At 41.1% G+C, this 20,061-nt stretch overlaps 2 protein-coding genes across 2 annotated transcripts in view; one reads left to right on the top strand and one right to left on the bottom strand.

The window, feature by feature from the left end:
- CBR4 (carbonyl reductase 4) overlaps positions 1–20,061 on the top strand; it is a 56,221-nt gene that overhangs the window by 17,595 nt on the left and 18,565 nt on the right. Inside the window, exon 7 of the transcript XR_006280847.1 lies at positions 10,626–10,696. The gene's annotated coding sequence lies outside the window, so the exon portion shown is untranslated. The remainder of the gene's footprint in view (positions 1–10,625; positions 10,697–20,061) is intronic.
- Positions 11,586–20,061, bottom strand: part of LOC119854752 (palladin) — a 266,687-nt gene continuing 258,211 nt past the window's right edge. The window contains 4 exon segments of the mRNA XM_043513348.1: positions 11,586–13,153; positions 14,408–14,541; positions 16,665–16,830; positions 18,455–18,662. Coding sequence (XP_043369283.1) covers positions 12,981–13,153; positions 14,408–14,541; positions 16,665–16,830; positions 18,455–18,662 — 681 coding nt within the window. The 3' untranslated portion in view covers positions 11,586–12,980.

Here is a 20,061-nt window from a genome sequence, read left to right as displayed (position 1 = left end):
TTAGGTGCATGTGCACAAACGCAAGAAACCTGGGAAACAAGCAGGAAGAATTGGAAGTCCTGGCACACTCAAGGAACTATGATGTGATTGGAATAACAGAAACTTGGTGGGGCAGTTTACATGACTGGAGCACTGTCATGGTTGGGTATAAACTGTTCAGGAACGACGGATATGGGAAGAAAGGTGGAGGAGTTGCATTGTATGTAAGAGTAGTATGATTGCTCAGCACTCCAATTTGAAACTGGAGAAAAGCCTGTTGAGAGTCTTTCGAGGCGAGAGCAACAAGGTTGATGTCGTGGTGGGCATGTGCCATAGATCATCAGATCAGAAGGATGAGGTAGACGAGGCTTTCTTTGGACAACTAACTGAAGTCTCCAGATCACAGGTCCTGGTTCTAATGGGAGACTTCAGTCACCTAACATCTGCTGAGAGAGCAATACAGCAGTGCACAGAAAATCCAGGAAGTTTTTGAAGAGTGTTGGGGATAACTTCCTGGTGCAAGTGCTGGAGGCACCGACTAGGGCCGTGCTCCTCTTGACCTGCTGCTTATATTCAGGGAAGAATTGGTAGGGGAAGTAGAAGTGGGTGGCAACCTAGGCAGCAGTGATTATGAGATGGTTAAGCTCAGGATCCTGACAAAAGGAAGAAAGGAGAGAAGCAAAATACAGACCGTGGACTTCAGAAAAGCAGATTTAGGGCTTGGCTACACTTGCGAGTTACAGCGCAATAAACGAGCTCCAGGCGCACTAGCTCACTACCCGTCCACGTTGTCAAGGCACGTACAGCGCTCTGACTCCGCGGCTACAGCGCTGCTGGTACTCCACCTCAGCGAGTGGAATAACGTTTGCTGAGCCCTTGCTGGAACGCTGCGGCGCCAGTGTGAACGAGGTGTTGCTTTACTGCGCTCTGATCAGCTTCCAGAAATGTCCCATAATCCCCTTAAGTCAAGTGGCTACTCTTGTCATTGTTTGGAATCGGCTGTAGGAATGCGGAAATGCCCTTTGAAAGCTCAGTTTCTGACAGCCAGCTCCCAATGCCGCTGCAAGTGCCACAAATGTGGCCACGCCAGTGCGCTCGAAGTTGTCCGTGTGGACAGACTGCCGTGCTTTCCCTACTGCGCTCTACAAAGGCTGGTTTAATCAAAGCACTCTACATCTGCAAGTGTAGCCATGCCCTTAGACTCTCTTAGGAAAATGATGGGCAGGATCTCTGGGGAGGCTAATATGAGGGGCAAGGAGTCCAGGAAAGCTGGTTGTATTTTAAAGAAATCGTATTGACGGCGCAGGAACAAACCATCCTGAAGTACAGAAAGAATAGTAAATATGGCAGGCGACCAGCTTGGCTTAACAGGGAAATCTTTGGTGAGTTTAAACTCAAAAAGGAAGCTTAAAAGAAGTGGAAATTTGGACAGATGACTAGGAATGTGTATACAAATATTGCTGGGGTGTAGTCAGGAAGGCCAAGGCACAATTGGAGTTGCAGCTAGTAAGGGATGTGAAGGGTAACAAGAAGGGTTTCTACAGGTATGTTAGCAACAAGAAGAAGGTCAGGGAAAGTGTGGGACCCTTACTGAATGGGAGAGGCAGCATAGTGACAGATGATGTGGAAAAGCTGAAGTACTCAATGCTTTTTTTTGCCTCGGTCTTCACAGACAAGGGCAGCTCCCAGACTGCTGCACTGGGCAACACAGCATGGGGAGCAGGTGAGCAGCCCTCAGTGGTGAAAGAACAGGTTAAGAACTGTTTAGAAAAGCTGGACATGCACAAGTCCATGGGTCCAGATCTAACGCATCCAAGGGTGCTTATGGAGTTGACAGATGTGATTGCAGAGCCATGGGCCACTATCTTTGAAAATTCGTGGTGATCAGGGGAGGTCCTGGACGATTGGAAAAAGGCAAATATAGTGCCCATATTTAAAAAAGAGAATCTGGAGAACTACAGACCAGTCAGCCTCACTTCAGTCCTCTGCAAAATCCTGGAGCAGGTCCTCAAGGAATCCATTTTGAAGCACTTGGAGGAGAGGAAGGTGATCAGGAACAGTCAACATGGATTCACTAAGGGCAAGTCATGCCTGACCAACCTGATTGCCTTCTATGATGAGATAACTGGCTTTGTGGATATGGGGAAAGCGGTGGATGTGATATATCTTGACTTTAGCAAAGCTTTTGATACGGTCTCCCACAGTATTCTTGCCAGCAAGTTTTAGAAGGTATGTATTGGAAGAATGGACTATAAGGTGGATAGAAAGCTGGCTAGATCATCAGGCTCAACACGTAGTGATCAACGGCTTGATGTCTAGTTGGCAGCCAGTGTGTGGCAAAATGCCCCAGGGGTTGGTCCTGGGGCCGGTTTGTTCAACATCTTTATTAATAATCTGGATGATGGGATTAATTGCATCCTCAACAAGTTTGCAGATGACAATAAGCTGGACGGGGAAAGGTAGATACGATGAAGGGTAGGGATAGGGCCCAGAGTGACCTAGACAAATTGGAGGATTGGGCCAAAAGACATTTGATGAGGTTCAACAAGGACAAGTGCAGAGTTCTGCACTTAGGAAGAAAGAATCCCATGCACTTCTACAGGCTGGGGACCGAATGGCTAAGCAGCAGTTCTGCAGAAAAGGACCTGGGGATTACAGTGGACAAGAAGGAGGATTCTCTGCTCCTTGAAGACTTTCTTTGAACCATGATTTGAGGACTTCAATAGCTCAGACATAGGTGAGAGGTTTTTCGCAGGAGTGGGTGGGTGAGATTCTGTGGCCTGCGTTGTGCAGGAGATTGGACTAGATGATCATAATGGTCCCTTCTGACTTAGTATCTATGAATCTAAGATGGATATGAGTCAGCAGTGTGCCCTTGTTGCTAAGAAGGCCAATGGCATATTGGGATGTATTGGTAGGAGCATTGCCAACAGATCAAGGGAAGTGATTATTCCCCTCTATTTGGTACTGTTGAGGCGGCACCTGGACTGCTGTGTCCAGTTTTGGTCCCCCCACTTCAGAAAGGATGTGGACAAATTGGAGAGAGTCCAGCGGAGGGCAACGAAAATGATGAGGCTGGGGCACATGACTTACGAGGAGAGGCTGAGGGAACTGGAGTTATTTAGTCTGCAGAAGAGAAGAGTGAGGGGGGGATTTGATAGCAGCCTTCAATTACCTGAAAGGGGGTTGCAAAGAGCATGGAGCTTGGCTATTCTCAGTGGTGGCAGATGACAGAACAAGGAGCAATGGTCTCCAGTTGCAGTGAGGGAGGTCTAGGTTGGATATTAGGAAACACTGTTTCAGTAGGAGGGTGGTGAAGCGCTGGAATGTGTTACCTAGGGAGGTGGTAGAATCTTCTTCCTTAGAGGTTTTTAAGGTCAGGCTTGACACAGCCCTGGCTCGGATGATTTAGTTGGGGATTTGTCCTGCTTTGAGCACGGGGTTGGACTAGATGACCTCCTGAGGTCTCTTCTAACCCTAATATTCTATGATTTACAAGCCAGGATTTCTGACAGAAAAGTATGTATGTAAATGGTACCATGTCTTCTCAGTAACTGAAAAAAATAGTTTGATATTTAAAAATCAAATATTTCCAAAATATGAAGCCAAAGCATGTTGTTCCATAGCTGCGTTTTTACCAGTCTGGCAGAAGAGTCAGAAAACTGGCTGCTATCTAAACCTTGTCCTTTGTATCTTGCAAGAAAATTGGGTTACCTGACATGTGGTGACTTTCGGCCTAACTCCCATTTTCTTCCAGTGACTAAAAATAACTTGTTTTGAATGAGCCCTACTCCCTAATTATTATCATTATTTCAGGAAAGTAGGGGACCTTTTTCCGGTTGGATGGTTTATTTGCAGTAGTGGTGTTATGTGTTACTTTTGTGAACAAAGCTTCATGTTACATTTTTCCTGTTGGTGGATACAGTGGTGCTCTTACATATGTCAGAACGTTGTTATACAGCATTTTAGGCAATGTGACTAATAATAGTTTTATTGCCTATTCCAGTCAGTTCTTAATTTCCCCTTCATTTTCCAAATTAACACTCTCTTGCATGTCTCAGTCCTCAAAGTTTGATTCCTTACTGCATGTCCTCCAGTGACAGAGGGCCTAGTGTGCTATTTATACTTTCTTTGGTAGGGTAGGGTTGTCACTGGAGCCCTATCTTACCCATAGTTGGCTCTTTGGGGTGTGGGTTCAACACGAGACTCGGTGAGACAGGCGATGTTGTATAGATCCCTTTTTTTTAACTACAAGCTCACTATGATTCCTGTAGTCAGAGTTCATCCACTCTTTACTCTTACCTGACTTATAAAAACAGGTAGCTGCAGTGCTCTGGACTTTTATTAGCTTTTGGAAGCATAGTACAATTCATATTCTATCAATAAGATCTTCAAGTAGGAATCATGCACTGTACTTTTCAGACTAGCATGAACTCTTCTGCCAGGAACTGCAGCAGGAGAGCAGTGGACAGGCTTGCTTCCCCACTGGGGAAAAAATACGCAGAAAATGCGTTAGGCAGCTGATAGATAAATTATACAATACAATATATTATATTAAATTAAGGGATTTCTTTTTTACCGCTTGAGGGCAGTATAACCAAAGGTATAATCATATGGGAAACTGAATGATTCAGATTAAGACATTTGTATAATTCCAGGAAGGTAGAGATGACTGCTTTGATTAAAAGGTTGATATTTATAATGTTGCCACCAGTATTCTCAACTCCATGTATTCTCTTGAGATTTATACTGGGATTCTGAAAGCAGTTGAAGGAAGCTAGGCATTCAGTTCTCATTCAAATTCAATGGGAATTCAATACCTAAGTCCCATAGGTTCTTGAAACTCCCAGCCTTCAAACTCATCTCCATGTTATTATTGTCCATTGTTAATAGTATATGTATAACTCAAACTAAAATTACTTTTGTTCTATCTTTGTATATTTTCTAAATTACAGGCTATGGTGAGTACCTCTTCTCCTCACTTGTTCCCTTAACACAGGATGAGATCTGTTCCATGAGGTTGAGATGATTGTGTTTTACCTGTTACTTACGTAGCACTGGGTTTACTCTTTTTTTTAGCAAAAAGAAAAGGAGTACTTGTGGCACCTTAGAGACTAACAAATTTATTAGAGCATAAGCTTTCGTGAGCTACAGCTCACTTCATCGGATGCATTTGGTGGAAAAAACAGAGGAGAGATTTATATATACACACACACAGAGAACATGAAACAATGGGTTTATCATACACACTGTAAGGAGAGTGATCACTTAAGATAAGCCATCACCAACAGCAGGGGGGGGAAAGGAGGAAAACCTTCCATGGTGACAAGCAGGTAGGCTAATTCCAGCAGTTAACAAGAATATCAGAGGAACAGTGGGGGGTGGGGTGGGGGGAGAAATAACATGGGGAAATAGTTTTACTTTGTGTAATGACTCATCCATTCCCAGTCTCTATTCAAGCCTAATTAGGCTTGAGTCATTACACAAAGTAAAACTATTTCCCCATGTTATTTCTCCCCCCCAAATTTGGTGTCAAATTTGCAGATGAACTGAAGCTCAGCAGTTTCTCTTTGAAGTCTGGACCTGAAGTTTTTTTGCTGCAGGATGGCTACCTTTAAACCCTGCTATTGTGTGTCCAGGGAGGTTGAAGTGTTCTGCAGGTTTTTGTATATTGCCATTCCTAATATCTGATTTGTGTCCATTTATCCTTTTACGTAGAGACTGTCCAGTTTGGCCGATGTACATAGCAGAGGGGCATTGCTGGCACGTGATGGCGTAGATTACATTGGTGGACGTGCAGCTGAATGAACCGGTGATGGTGTGGCTGATCTGATTAGGTCCTGTGATGGTGTCGCTGGTGTAGATATGTGGACAGAGTTGGCATCGAGGTTTGTTGCATGCATTGATTCCTGAGTTAGAGTTACTATGGTGCAGTGTGTAGTTGCTGGTGAGAATATGCTTCAGGTTGGTGGGTTGTCTGTGGGCGAGGACTGGCCTGTCTCCCAAGGCCTGTGAAAGTGAGGGAACGTTGTCCAGGATGGGTTGTACATCACTGATGATGTGTTGGAGAGGTTTTAGCTGAGGACTGTATGTGATGGCCAGTGGAGTTCTGTTGGTTTCTTTCTTGGGCTTATCTTGCAGCAGGAGGCTTCTGGGTACGTATCTGGCTCTGTTGATCTGTTTCCTTATTTCCTCGTGTGGGTATCGTAGTTTTGAGTATGCTTGGTGAAGATCTTGGAGGTGTTGGTCTCTGTCTGAGGGGTTGGAGCATATGCTGTTGTACCTTAGCGCTTGGCTGTAGACAATGGATCGTGTGGTGCATCCAGGATGGAAGCTGGAGGCATGAAGGTAGGCATAGTGGTTGGAGGGTTTTTGGTATATGGTGGTGTTAACGTGACCATCATTTATTTGCACCGTGGTGTCTATGAAGTGGACCTCTCGTGTAGATTGGTCCAGGCTGAGGTTGATGGTGGGATGGAAGCTATTGAAATCGTGGTGGAATTCTTCCAGGGTTTCCTTCTCATGGGTCCAGTTGATGAAGATGTCATCAACGTAGCATAGGTAGAGAAGAGGCGTGAGTGGACGAGAGATGAGGAAGCGTTGTTCTAGCTTAGCCATAAAAACGGGCATATTGTGGGGCCATGTGGGTGCCCATAGTGGTGCCACTGGTTTGGTGGTATATATTGTCACCAAATTTGAAATAATAGTGCATGAGGATAAAGTCACAGAGGTCAGCAACTAGTTGTGCTGTGGCATCATCAGGGATACTGTTCCTGACAGCTTGTATTCCATCTGTGTGTGGGATGTTTGTGTAGAGAGCCTCTACATCCATGGTGGCTAGGATGGTGTGTTCTGGAAGATCACCAATGCATTGTAGTTTTCTCAGGAAATCAGTGGTGTCACGGAGAGAGCTGGGAGTGTTGGTGGTGTAGGGTCTGAGTAGAGAGTCCACATATCTGGACTTCAGTGAGAGTGCCAATGCCCAAGATGATAGGGCATCCAGGATTTCCTGGTATGAGGATCTTAGGTAGTAGATAGAATAACCCCGGTCGGGGCTCCAAGGGTATGGTTGATTTGTTTCTGTGTTAGTGTAGGGAGTGTCCTGAGTAGATGGTGCAGTTTTTTAGTATATTCCTTAGTGGGATCTGAGGAGAGTGGTCTGTAGAATTTGCTATTGGAGAGTTGTCTGGCCGCCTCCTTTTGGTAGTCAGATGTTCAAGATGACAACAGCACCTCCTTTATCAGCCTCTTCGATTATAGTGTCAGGTTGTTTCTCAGGCTGTGGGTGGCATTGCGTTCTGCACAACTTAGGTTATGAGGCAAGTGATGTTGTTTTTCCACAATTTCTGCCTATGCACGTCGGTGGAAGCATCCTATGTATAGGTCCAGACTGTCATTTCGACCCTCAGGAGGAGTCCATGTAGAGTTCTTCTTCTTGTGCTGTTTGTGGGTATCTGTGTATCAGTGTGCTGTTCAGTGTTGAAAGTATTCTTTGAGTTAGAGACGGTGAAAGTAGGCTTCCAGATCACCGCAGAACTGTATCATGTTTGTGGGGATGGCGGGGCAGAAAGAGAGTCCCCAAGATAGGACAGACTCTTCTGCCGGGCTGAGTATGTAGCTGGATAGATTGATGTAATACCATTCCCCCTTTTAGCTGTACTTTGAGAGAGTTGTTCTTTGCTAACTTTAGGTCAAGAGTTGACCCAAACAATTTTAACAGAATATTTAGCTAAATGATTAAAAAATGGAGTAGCAAAATCTAGCCCATTCAGTGTGATGAGATTTTTGTAGCTTCTGTTGTAAGTGATCTAATCGGTCTGAGCAGTGGCCATCTACTATTCTTTTTCCCCATCGCTCTTGCTGTGGAGGTGTTTCTGCTTGGTTGTACTATTACAGAAGTAGAAGGTGAGGTCAGTAGTAGAGTCTGACCCTTCACTGGTATTTTATATATGGCACTGCAGTCACTTTATTTCCTAGAGTCATTGCAGCCAAGTTAGTCTCACCTCTTTAGCCATTTATGAGATCATTTCCCTGCAGGTACTCATGCTTCTCAGACTGATGCTTTCGCCCTAGGAATGGACTTGAGAGCCTTATTTTAAACCCTCAAATCTTTTAGTAGGAACATAGTGCAGCATAGGATTTAATCAGTTTACCTAAAGGTTAGGTGCAAAGAGAAAATAATGCTTGCCTTATCCAAATTCCACATTACAGACCCAAAGAATGGGCACACTGTATGAGATTGTGAACTCCTTGAGGCAAGGAGCGTATCCTCTTCTTTGTATTGAACCATGACTATGTAAGTCACATGATAAGCAGCAGAAGGGTGCTGAGGGGAAACGTTTGTTGCCATTTGAGAACTGATTAATATGGGCAAATCCTGCTTATCACAGGTGCAGAACGATCAGTAAGCCGTGATTCTGGGGAGTTGGTGCAGGTGTTCTCAGCCACATCTGCACCATAAAGGGTGGGATTGGATCGGATCAAGGGGAAAATGCTGGATGATTGATCTAGTTGGTTTAGATGATTGCCTCACTTAGGGAGGGGAGGGATACATGTGGAAGAAGCATAGCCTACTATGACTTGGAGGCTACATTAGTAGCAGTGGAGAAGAGGGGTCGCGAGGTTATTACATGGAGGATCGCGAGCTGTCAGCCTCCACCCCAAATCCTGCTTTGCCTCCAGCATTTATAATGGTGTTAAACATATTAAAATGTGTTTTTAATTTATAAGGGGGCGGGTCACACTCAGAGGCTTGCTATGTGAAAGGAGTGACCAGTACAAAAGTTTGAGAATCACTGCTCTATTGAGTTAGGAGAAAGTTTAAGCCCCCATGAAGTACTGGGCACAAAGACTGTTTACCTAGGCTGGAGGCAGAGATAAGATGTGTTTTTGGACAATTGAGGTGTTCATTACCATGTGAAGTGCAGAAAAATGTTTAAACGGTAGTGTATCTGGAAAAGTTAAACTTTTCAAAGCCAGGTGTTCCCAAACTGTGCAGTGTGATTCATTTGCCTTTGATCCAAGTAGCTGTGAAACATCATGAAGTGCTGGATGTTTGTTTCCAGCCACTAATCTAATAGGAGTTTTATCTACCTTTATGTAAGCAACAGCTGTAGATGCCACCAAGTTTTTGTAATTGACAAATTGAAGGGAGCTGTATTAAGATGTGGTCCATAAGCTAAAAAAACCCCAAAAAACTGAGAACACGTTCTGTGTAAAATGGGTGGATTCAGCCATCTCATTCCTATTGCTATTAATGGGAGGCTTCCTCCTCCCCCCAATAGCTCTTTGAAACTTTAGATGCAGCCACCTTACGTAGTAGTCTTGAATTGCTTTGTAAATATGCTTGAATGGAGAGGGTTTCCAACACACTTTAAAAATTTAATTGCAGAGGACTTTGAGACAGTGGAGAACTCTTTAGTCTAAAGTAACTAGTTACATTATCAGTCACATTTGGTAGCCTCAGTTGGGTGCAGTTGGTTTAGAAATTTAAATTTCCCTCCATAAAATGACCTTGATGATTCAGTGAACTTCATATAGGTTTGTAGCTTTTTGGCAAGCACGTGTCTCTCCCTGCTTATGCTACACTGATTTATTTTTCTTCATTGGTAAACCTACTACATCCTCAATGTTTACAGCACAGCCAAGTGTTTAACTAAAAAGTAAGGCTGTTTAATTAAAGGCCTGATTTTACTATTTATGCTAGGGATGTAAAAAGTTAACTGATTAACTGGTAAGCATGAAGCTTACTAGTTAAACTCCATCTTCCTGGCTGGAGCAGCCCCAACCGTGCTGGCTGGAGGTGCCCCAGCCCTGGCTGCAACCTTGGTTAACCAGTTAAACAATTAAAATTAAGACATATAACTTTTTAAACAATATTTACATCCCTAATTTGTGCATGGGTATGTATAAAGAAAGTCAAGGATAGACATTTTTGTCTGAGAAGCAAAATGTTTACATAAACTATTTGATGGGAACTACTTTTAACACACCAATAGCAAACTAGAGGGACAAGCTGTTTTATAAAAAAATATTCTGGTTCTCAAAAGCCCTATCAGATTTAATATACTGTGCCAAATACTGATCTAGTGTAAGCAGGGGCAACACCGTTGGTATCAATGGCATTAAAACCATTTATGTCAGGACTCTGTTTCTTTTGCTGAGTGAGTTGCTATGGGGTCAACTGTATGGAACTGTTCCTAAATATGTAAATATAAACCAAAACTGAATGCATTCAATGAAGTGAGCTGTAGCTCACGAAAGCTTATGCTCAAATAAATTTGTTAGTCTCTAAGGTGCCACAAGTACTCCTTTTCTTTTTGTGAATACAGTCTAACATGGCTGCTACTCTGAAACCTGTCATAAACCAAATAGTAAATCTGAGCTTTACTGAATAACTTGATTCTCTACATGGAGGGCAAAGTATTAATTTACAACATATGGAGTACAACATTTTTTTTCTTCTTCTTGGATTTAGTGTTTTGCAGTTTAGAGTGAGGATTGTCTTTCTTTGGATAAAGCCTGTTCTTATACTAGGATAATGGTACTTTAAGGCTGCTAAAATCTCAGTAATAAGTGTACTGTGCTATATAACATGTTAGAAAGTGTGGCTGTTTGCCAAACAATTCTGTGTACCTACTAAATAGAAACATAATCAAGAACTCATCTTAATCACAAGATGGCCTCTATGACACAATTCCAGTCTTTCTTCAACGGGGTAAGTACCATGGTTTGGGTATTACAGACAGTTGAAAAGCAACAGTGTGCACAGGATGAATGGAGATACACATTGAATATGAAACATTTTTTAAACTAAACTATTACACAGTAATAAAAGGATCCTTCCACCCCACCCAGGTTTAGATCAGCAAAGGGGATTCCCTAAACCAACTCTGATCCTTCTTAGAAACTTCAAAGAATCTTTATTTCCAGCTCACAACCCTAATCTTGTCTGTCTTGTGTTAAATTTCCAAATTCTATATTTGGATCCCTTTATAGAAATAGCTATGACTACTTTTGCCCAGAAAATGACAATTTTCTATTTGTGTAATATTTATTGATGCTAAACCCACATTATGTCAGCACAACAATCCAAAGTAATGATAGTATTTTTTTATAAATACAAATAAAAGGTGTCAAAATAATGCTAGTTAAGCTAAACAAACAGTAAATTAGCATGTCACAGTCAAAAAAAACTTGGCAACTAAGACATACTTTTCTCTAAAATATAGGTAGGATATTTCCATATGACAGACTGTATGATATTAATTTAGATAAGCAGTGCCTGTAACTGTGGTCATAACCTGCACCAATCTGCATAGAATAGTACTATTTTCTGTGCTAAAGTTTAGTCACTAAAAAAAACTTGGTTTGTATACTTACAAAGAAGTATGAAGCAATATATGTATAGCAATAATGCAAAATATATGGTAGTACACAAACAATAAAACTAATAACTGGACTTGAATAACTGAGCTGAGATAGATTTCAACACTTTATTATAAATAATGAAAGATAACCATATGTGCTTCATATAAGGAATACAGCATGTTCCTTTTATATCAAAGTACTCTCGTACCATCAATCCTCATTTTTTTTCCCATTAGGCCCAATTAAAATTCTTCTGCCCCCTCAACTAAATTAATTGGTTCAGAGTCAAAACTGCCTAGTACAATAGACTAGGTAGAGTCCAGTTTGATGTGAAATTGCTTTGCATTCTGAAAAGAGCTATTCTAAAGTCTTCACCTACTGCACGCAATCCCTAGCCACAGCATGGTTAGTCTGTTGTACACAAGGGAAGAGAACACACATTTATTGTCCACCACCTGCACATGTTGTCTTAAGAAAATAATGTAATGGCACATCTGTTTTTCTCCCTCTTCATTCTACTAGCCTACCCCCTATGATATGTGCTTATCATTTAAACTCTGATTGCAGACTCAGTCCATTTTTTTCACTTGCTCTACATTCCTAAAATCCTCATACAAGCTCTAAACGATCAGAAATGTCCACTACATAAACTCCATAGCTTTCTGCTGACCTGGGAATTTCAAATGTGTGAATGGCAGGGTTCTGTTAGTTTTCAGGAACTGTTTTTGTTTTTGTTTTGTTTTAAATACTATAAAAACATCCATAGTTTTCCCCCTCTCCCCCCTTTTTGCTAACCTTATGTAGTAAAACTATACTACTGGCATTTTTCTCTCCCCCAAAAGTATCCCTTACTTGGGTGCTAGGATTTATAGTCTGTAGTAGTGTATTATGCCTCAGCTCTCATTATTTTGTCTAGGTTCAATTATTTATGCTTAAATTAGCCTTGCAGTATGTTTGTAAATAAGCCTCCTAGCTGGCAAAAAAAAAAAAAATAGAAATTATTTTTAAGAACTAAGGTGTCAGCCTTGCTATATAGTATTGGCAGTTCTAACATTTTAAGGCACGCATTTCCTTTCTCATTGTAGAGACAAGGTATTTGCTTCAGTTTTTCCTTCTCGCTTCCTGTTTTATTCTTACAATATTGCACTTGTTGACTATATCTATCATGCTGCATTGCCATTTTTGAATTGTAAAAAGATAACCATACATGTTAATTTCCTTTATGGTCTAATAGCCTTAAATGAAACTTCTCACACCATTTAATACAATGTAGCATCTACATCTTGCTTAGGAAGGCACTTGGTGATAAATACTGTACTGTTTACTGAAGTGAACCAGATTTTTCAGAAGTATTTTGGCCATTATGAAAAAGGTTATTTATAAGAGTTCTATCAATATAGGCATAAGGAACTGAACGGTGAATGTGATTTTCTGTGCAATGTGAATATTTCTATTAATCAGCTACCTATCCTAATTTGGTAGGAATAAGAAATATATGGTTAAGGTGGGGATTTTTGTACTTAGAAAGGTGTCTGGCTTTACATAAAGTGACATAGAAGTATCATTGGTCAAGGCAATGGCTTTCAGTGTTTCTGCTCTTGAAAGAAAATGATGGATCTGGCAGCTCAGGTCTACAGGTCATCGCTCTCTACCAAGCCAGACTGCAGTGTCAGATGAACTGGGTTTGCTTCAGGCTGGAACGCTGCCTTGATGTCTAGTCCTTGGTCAGAAAGTGCTGCATATCGACTGGCTGAGGGACGCACCTTCTTTGGCTTGGTGGTTTGAGGTTGTTGTTGCCATTGAGCTACAGATTTAAAAAAAACAAATTAGGTTCACCCTTCTTAACTCGGATAACAGAAGTACTATAAGGCACACTCCTGTACCATTCAGTTCTTTATAAACTCCCGATAAATTATTTCACATGAATGGCAGGGAATTAACAATTCTAGATTTTTTACTTTATGTACTGATTTACATAACACAGGTTAAGTGGCACTGACAAGGAGAGAGAAGGGTTGGCTGTTATGTAAATTGTGTGCTTCCACTATTTTGCTGTGCTAAGCCTTCTCCACCACCTCCTACCGTTACTCCTGAAAGACGTGAATTGTGACTACATTCCAACTGGCCAAGTACAAAATTCGCCATTGTTGCTCCCAAGACGTCCAGAAAAGTAACTGCAGAACACTGCAAGACATTCCTCCTCCTCTTCCCCCCACCAGTGAAAATATCAGGCCGGATTCTGATCTCCCACTAGTGTAATTGATCTTTAACGGAATTACTCCAGTGGGTGCCCAGTGGAACAAATCAGATTTTCCTTGTCTCCCTCTGCGATGTGGTGTGACAAAGCTAGGCAGAGTCCTGTTCGGATCTGCTGATTTGTAACAAGTTACACCATCACCACACCATTATTGTGTGAAATTAACAACAAACATTTTGCTCAAAGTGATAAACGGGTCAGATTACTGTCCAACATTATCTAATTTTGGTTTAAGATCAGTTCACAGCAGAGGAACTGTACTGGTCTAATTAAGTAGTAAACTACAACAGAATCTGCATTCTTGGGCCATTAGCACCTGTCTCAAGTGTAAAAAGAAAAGGAGGACTTGTGGCACCTTAGAGACTAACAAATTTATTTGAGCGTAAGCTTTCGTGAGCTACAGCTCACTTCATCGGATGCATTCAGTTGTATTTAGGTAATACTAATAAAGGTTAAAAGCTGATGCTAGTAGAGCATTGTAACAAGGACCAACAGAAAATGTCATGCTGCTCTCTAGTGTTACTGATAAGGATGCATGTGTAAATAAGCTAGATGTAGTAGTCTAAGCAACTAAAGAAACCAGCATGCTTGGTTTGCATAAATATTTGAAAGGTGGTGAAGTATACTTTGACAGAGTATTTGCTGTCTTGATGAGGATCATTATTATTGTGAAGAAACTATAAACAAAAGAGAAAGAGATCAGTGTAAGCCTTTGTGGTATAAACTAAGGTTTTTAGAATGGCTGGGTTTTGGGTAGATTGGTTTAATTTAACTGCATATCTGAGAATAGAAGGCACTTACTATAAACATCAAGCCTGGCAGTGCAGGACACAATCCCAGCCTCATTCTTAGCTGACACAGTATACCAACCAGCATCTTCTTTTGTAGCTCCCTGAATAAGCAGGCAAATGTAGCCATGATTATCCTGGTGCATACTAAATGGGGGAGAAGAAAAGAAACTTAAATTACATAAGACAGTGTGGACATGGTTTATTATGTTTAAATATATCATTACAAGCACAATTTTAAAGCTGCAAATTTACAGGTAATAGGTTATATTTCCTCTTGATGAACATGCAGCTCCCACTAAAGGAATGCGAGAGAGAGAGAGAGATGTGTGCACAGCAAGTGGAAAATGAATCTGAGCTTTTTTTAAAATTTGTTTTTATGCTAATTTTTAAAACTAAGCCAAGATGCACAATTAACATCTGGCTAATATCTCAGTAACCAATCTTTTTCTTGTCCACAATTCAAGACACTACTTTAGAGTTCAGGTTTCAATTGCATTTCCAAGTCAAAACTTCAAAAAAGAAACTTTGGGGAAGGTTAACAAATTTGACCTTTAAGGAATGAGAGACAGATATTCATAGTTTTTGAGAAAGTCATGTGCCTCATATTCCCCTTTTGTAGATGAAGACATTAATACTTCACAGGCCTCCTGTGAGGATTACTTCACATTAAGAGCACGTAATAAACACTCAGGGCTAGGTTCACAAAGAAACTTAAGCCCCTAAAAAGTCACTGAGATTCACAAAGCCTGAGTTCAGTGCCTAGATTTCCTATTCACAGCCTTGTAGAATCCAAGGCCAAAAGGGACCAGTGTGCTCACTTAGACTGACTTCCTGTATAGCACATAGGCTCTAAGGGTTATTTGGGAAAGATCTATCTTGCTTTAAAAATAGTCAGGGATGGAGAATTTACCACCACCCTTGGTAAACTGTTCCAATGACACAATGTACATCTTACTTCCAGTCTGAATTTGTCTAGCTTCAACTTCCAGCCATTGGATTGAACATTTCCTTTCTGGTAGATAGATGAGCCATTGTTAAATATTTGTTCCACAGCAGTACTTACAGACTGTATGCAAGTCATCCCTTAGCCCTCCCTTTATTAAGCTAAATAGCATGAGCTCCTTGAGTCTGTCACTATAAGGCATGTTTTCTAATCCTTGTAGCTTGTCTCCAAAACCTGCTCCGATTTATCAGAATCCTTTGTGAAATGTGGACAGCAGAACTGGATAATCCAGCAGCAGACACACCAGTGTGAACTACAGAGGTAAAATAACATCTCTACTCTTATGTGAGATTCCCATTTATGCAGACTAGGATCATCTTTAGTTCTGTTGGCCACCAGCATCACATGGGGAGCTCATGTTCAGCTGATTACCTACCACAGTTCCCAAATCTTTTTCACAAGCACTGCTTCTTAAGATACTTACAGGATGGGGAACTGTGTTCTATATTCTTTGTTTCCAGATGTATATGTTTGCATTTACACAAGGAATGTGGGAGACAGTCACCTTGGAATGGGATTCACAGAAGCCACTGACATAGGCACCTCCTGCTGCTTGAATCCTCAACTGCAAACCCTCTCTTAGCATTAGACACCCATGCTGGTTTGAGGGAGGGAGGAGGAGCAACCTCAATCTCTAGCACAGTGGTTAGGACAATTGCCTGAAGGAGACTTCTGGTTCAAGTCCCCCCTCTACTTGAAGGGGAGAAGGGATTTGAACTGTGATCTGCTGCCTCCTAGGAGAGTGCTCTAACCATTGGGATATTCTGACATGGGGCTCCTTCAGACTTTGCTGTTGAATCCTTTGCACTGTGAATAAATAATTAAATTAATTGGAGCAGGCACACTGGATACTGGCTCTCCTATCTCCCAGTTGAGAACCCTCACCCTTAAGTTACAAGGGAGGTAATCCTCCTCCTACCCTCACTGATTTTGAGTAAGTCCCCCCTACAGATAACTCATCTGCTAAGTGGGCTCAGAGCTTACCTACAGGCTTGTGAATCTTCCCCTCATGTGTGAACCACTGGGACTTAAGTGTTTGTATGTGTGCCATGGGGCAGCAATGCTCATGCTCAGAGGCAGAAACATAGGGAACTTTCACTGCAGAAATTTAACTCACTCACAGAGTGAGTTTATGTGCCTACAGGGTTTGGGGACAGCTGAGTGGGGATTTTGTGAATCCCAGTAGGGTCTGATTCTGGACTTTAGGTAGCTAAAGTGGCCGTCAGTCAGTGAGATTAATTATATAATACTAAACTGCTCTAACCTCACTCTTTCAGTGTTGTAAGTAAGCGACTCATTCTCTTTCTTCCAAAATATCTGAGGATACGGCATCCCAGAGACTCGGCACTCCAGTCGCACAGGATATCCATCAGCCACTCCTGTGTTCTGTAGCTTCTCTATAAACACAGGTGGCTTGTGTTCTTCCTTAGCTGTGAAAACACCATAGAAATGGCAACAATATTTACAGTGACAACATTCTATTACCATTCAGCCTCCATTGCAATTATTCAGTTAAATGGTAGAAGATTTTAAACCACTACTTAGTGGCAGAAAACTTTAAAAGTAATTTAAAAATAATATAAAAATCATTGCATTTAATTAAAATATTTTTTTAAATTAAAATGATTAAAATTAATTTTAAAATAATTGTATTAGGCCCACAACTGTTTCAGGGAAGTAAAACTTGTCCTGTCTATGACTTTAATAGGAGAAAGATGGGTTCTAATAGAGCAGGGTGAAATGCTTAAATTCTCAGTTCAGCTGATCAAGGCACACAAGATTGTCAAATGGAAGTGGCTTAATTTTTTGGTTCCTGTGAGGTGTTCCCATTACCTGGCAAAACTGGTCCATACAGATATTATTTGATCTCTCTCTTAGTTTGGCAAACTAGTCTGGTATGTGGTCTCCATTATTGCCTCAAGTATACTTCAGACAAATGTAGCCTATCTTTTGGCTGATTGTGTGCATACACAAAAGAAATTTGGGATAAAAGTTGTTCTTTGCCCAGCTGACCATCAGCATATGCTCTGCACCATGGCAATTGTTCACCAAGAAAATCTTGTAACATAAATAGTGTCATTTCAACTGTTGTTCCTATTCCATATAGTCTTTTGAATGTCTTGTGCCCATGAGCTCCAAGAGCTGATATGACCAGCACCCCCCCAAAATGCAAAACAAAAACACCCCACTAAAATAAGACAGGCCACTGCACCTCCCTCCCCCCTTCTATTCTGTATAGATGCTTAGACTGTGCTCATCACCATAGTATCTGAATGCCTTCCATTAGTGCATTAAGTGATGTGATTAACATCTGTCACATGATTTGTTTCCTCATATCCTCTCTGGAGGAAGAAGGACTTCATTCTGTCCTTTTTAAATGTTACCTTTTAGTTTCCTTGCTGTCCTATTGAGTTTCAAGCTCTCCTTCTCTCAATCAGCCTGATAGGCTGCTACATATCTATTAGATCCCCAAGCACTTGCTATATCTCTGCAAAATACAGTGTTAATACTGGAGCTATTGCAAGGGGCTGGCTGTGTTGTGTTTAGCACAGAACTCAAGAGAGGGGGGCAAACTTGGCTAAATGCTTTGGGCTCCATTGCTTTCCCAACGTCAACTGATAATGACTATTCTGCTGGCTGCAGTGCATTCTGGCCCCCTCTCTCTCTTCCCAGCATGCCTTCTATTCTTGAGTGGCAAGTGGAACAGAGCCACAGTTTTCTTCCTACCAGGAGTATTTCATCTGTCAGTTTAAGGGCAGGCTTACAGCCCCTCTGTGTTTCTGGAGAAGCACAAAGGTGTCAGAGCATTGGCAAGGATCTGATTCAAAGTAACAAATGCAGTTACGCATCTCTTTGCACATTTGTAACCATGCACTATATGCACTTATTTGAACATAGGATAGTTCAAACACACATCTCCTGGAATTAATAAGATACTAATTTCAGTGGGTAATAATTCCATAGTCTTTCCTAAAGAACTTTAAATTACATTTTCAATATTTCATGTAGGCCTCAAACTATTTTCAACATGTAGTCTTGGAATGAAGAGGTTACCTGCAACAATGAGCTCCAGGCTGAATGTGTTTTGACCAGCTCGATTGGTGGCAATGCACGTGTAGATGCCAGAATCTCTAGCTGTGACTGGCTCTATGATCAGAGAGTGTACACCATTCTCACGCACCAACATTTTGTGAGAACTATCAGGACGAATTGGTCTTCCATTGAGTTGCCAGCTTAGATCTGGAGTTGGTAATCCACTGACCTTAAATATAAACAGAATGGAACAGAATCTTAGCAATACAGAACAGTAGGGAACTTCATACTGCAGAGAAAAGAGAGGAATGTTTATTTGTGTATGACAAAATACAATGGACCAAATGTTGCCCTCAGTTACACACAGGAGCACAACTGGACTAAATTACACCCTGTACAATGCCATAGGTTTCAGTGGGTTCCAGGTATGACTGACTAGATATAAGTATTAAAATATATCTTGAACATAAATAACAAAGTAATAGATTACAGAACAAAAGGTTGGATGTCACCTGTCATCTTTATGGAATGTTGCCCTTGATTCTGAATGAGAAAAGAAACTTTCAGAATTCTTTTCTTGTGGGAAATTTACAGACAAAGGACGACAACTGGTTTGTGACGCAATTCTTCCTTCAAAAAACAAACCCATTGGTAATCTGTTATTGAACTCCAAATTCCATTCCAGTTATGTATTGCTCATTATAGACAATGCCATATACAGAATGTTGTATGCAGATGGTTTGAACCAATGACAAACTGTTGAAAGATGTTTCTTCAACAATACATGCTACTTAGGAAAATAAGAGTAACATATTATTATGAGAACTAATTATGTTTAAAAGTAAACAGCTGAAGTATGAATTTTAATTAATTCTTTTACACAAAGTCACAAATCTCCCTACCAAGCTAAGTTTCGGTAAATTGCAAACAGGCCAAAATGGGCTAAAAGGATTGGTGACTAACAGGCATTGTGTGTTTGTTAGATTCACATCTCTGTTCACATGGAAGTGCATGTTCAATTTACACAACTGAGTTGTAGAAGTCATTCTCTCTGAGCTCAGAGAATGGCCCAAAGTGCTTCTTTCCACTCAGTGTTTAAGCCCTCATTCAATCTCTTCTAGAGAGAAAAAAGAAAAGGAGTACTTGTGGCACCTTAGAGACTAACAAATTTATTTGAGCATAAGCTTTCGTGAGCTACAGCTCACTTCATCGGATGCATTACTGTAGCTGTAGCTCCTTTTCTTTTTGCGAATACAGACTAACACGGCTGCTACTCTGAAACCTGTCTTCTAGAGAGAGTCCATTTTCCTTTTACTAGCAGAATCACTTCACATAAGTACAACAGATAACTGATCCTTAAGCTGTATGCTGGAAAGATCATTTGGCCTTTGTTTTCATCATAACAGAATGTATGGAGATAATATTCTCAACTAACACATGAAAAGGGGTTAGGAGAGTAGCACAATGGTACTGCTGTTATTGGAGGGAAAAGGTTATCTCCTTTCATGCTTAGAACCAAATTAAGGTGAACTGGTTCACTGAAATGTGTGAAACTGGACAAGAAACTTTCTTAAAAAGGAAAAAGTGATTGAAACAATCTGTATTTACAAATGAATACTTTACAATGA

Source organism: Dermochelys coriacea, chromosome 4, assembly GCF_009764565.3.
Source record: "Dermochelys coriacea isolate rDerCor1 chromosome 4, rDerCor1.pri.v4, whole genome shotgun sequence".
NCBI classification, from domain to species: domain Eukaryota; kingdom Metazoa; phylum Chordata; order Testudines; family Dermochelyidae; genus Dermochelys; species Dermochelys coriacea.
Note: the sequence above shows the minus strand (reverse complement) of the source record. Positions and strands in the feature narration are given on the sequence as shown.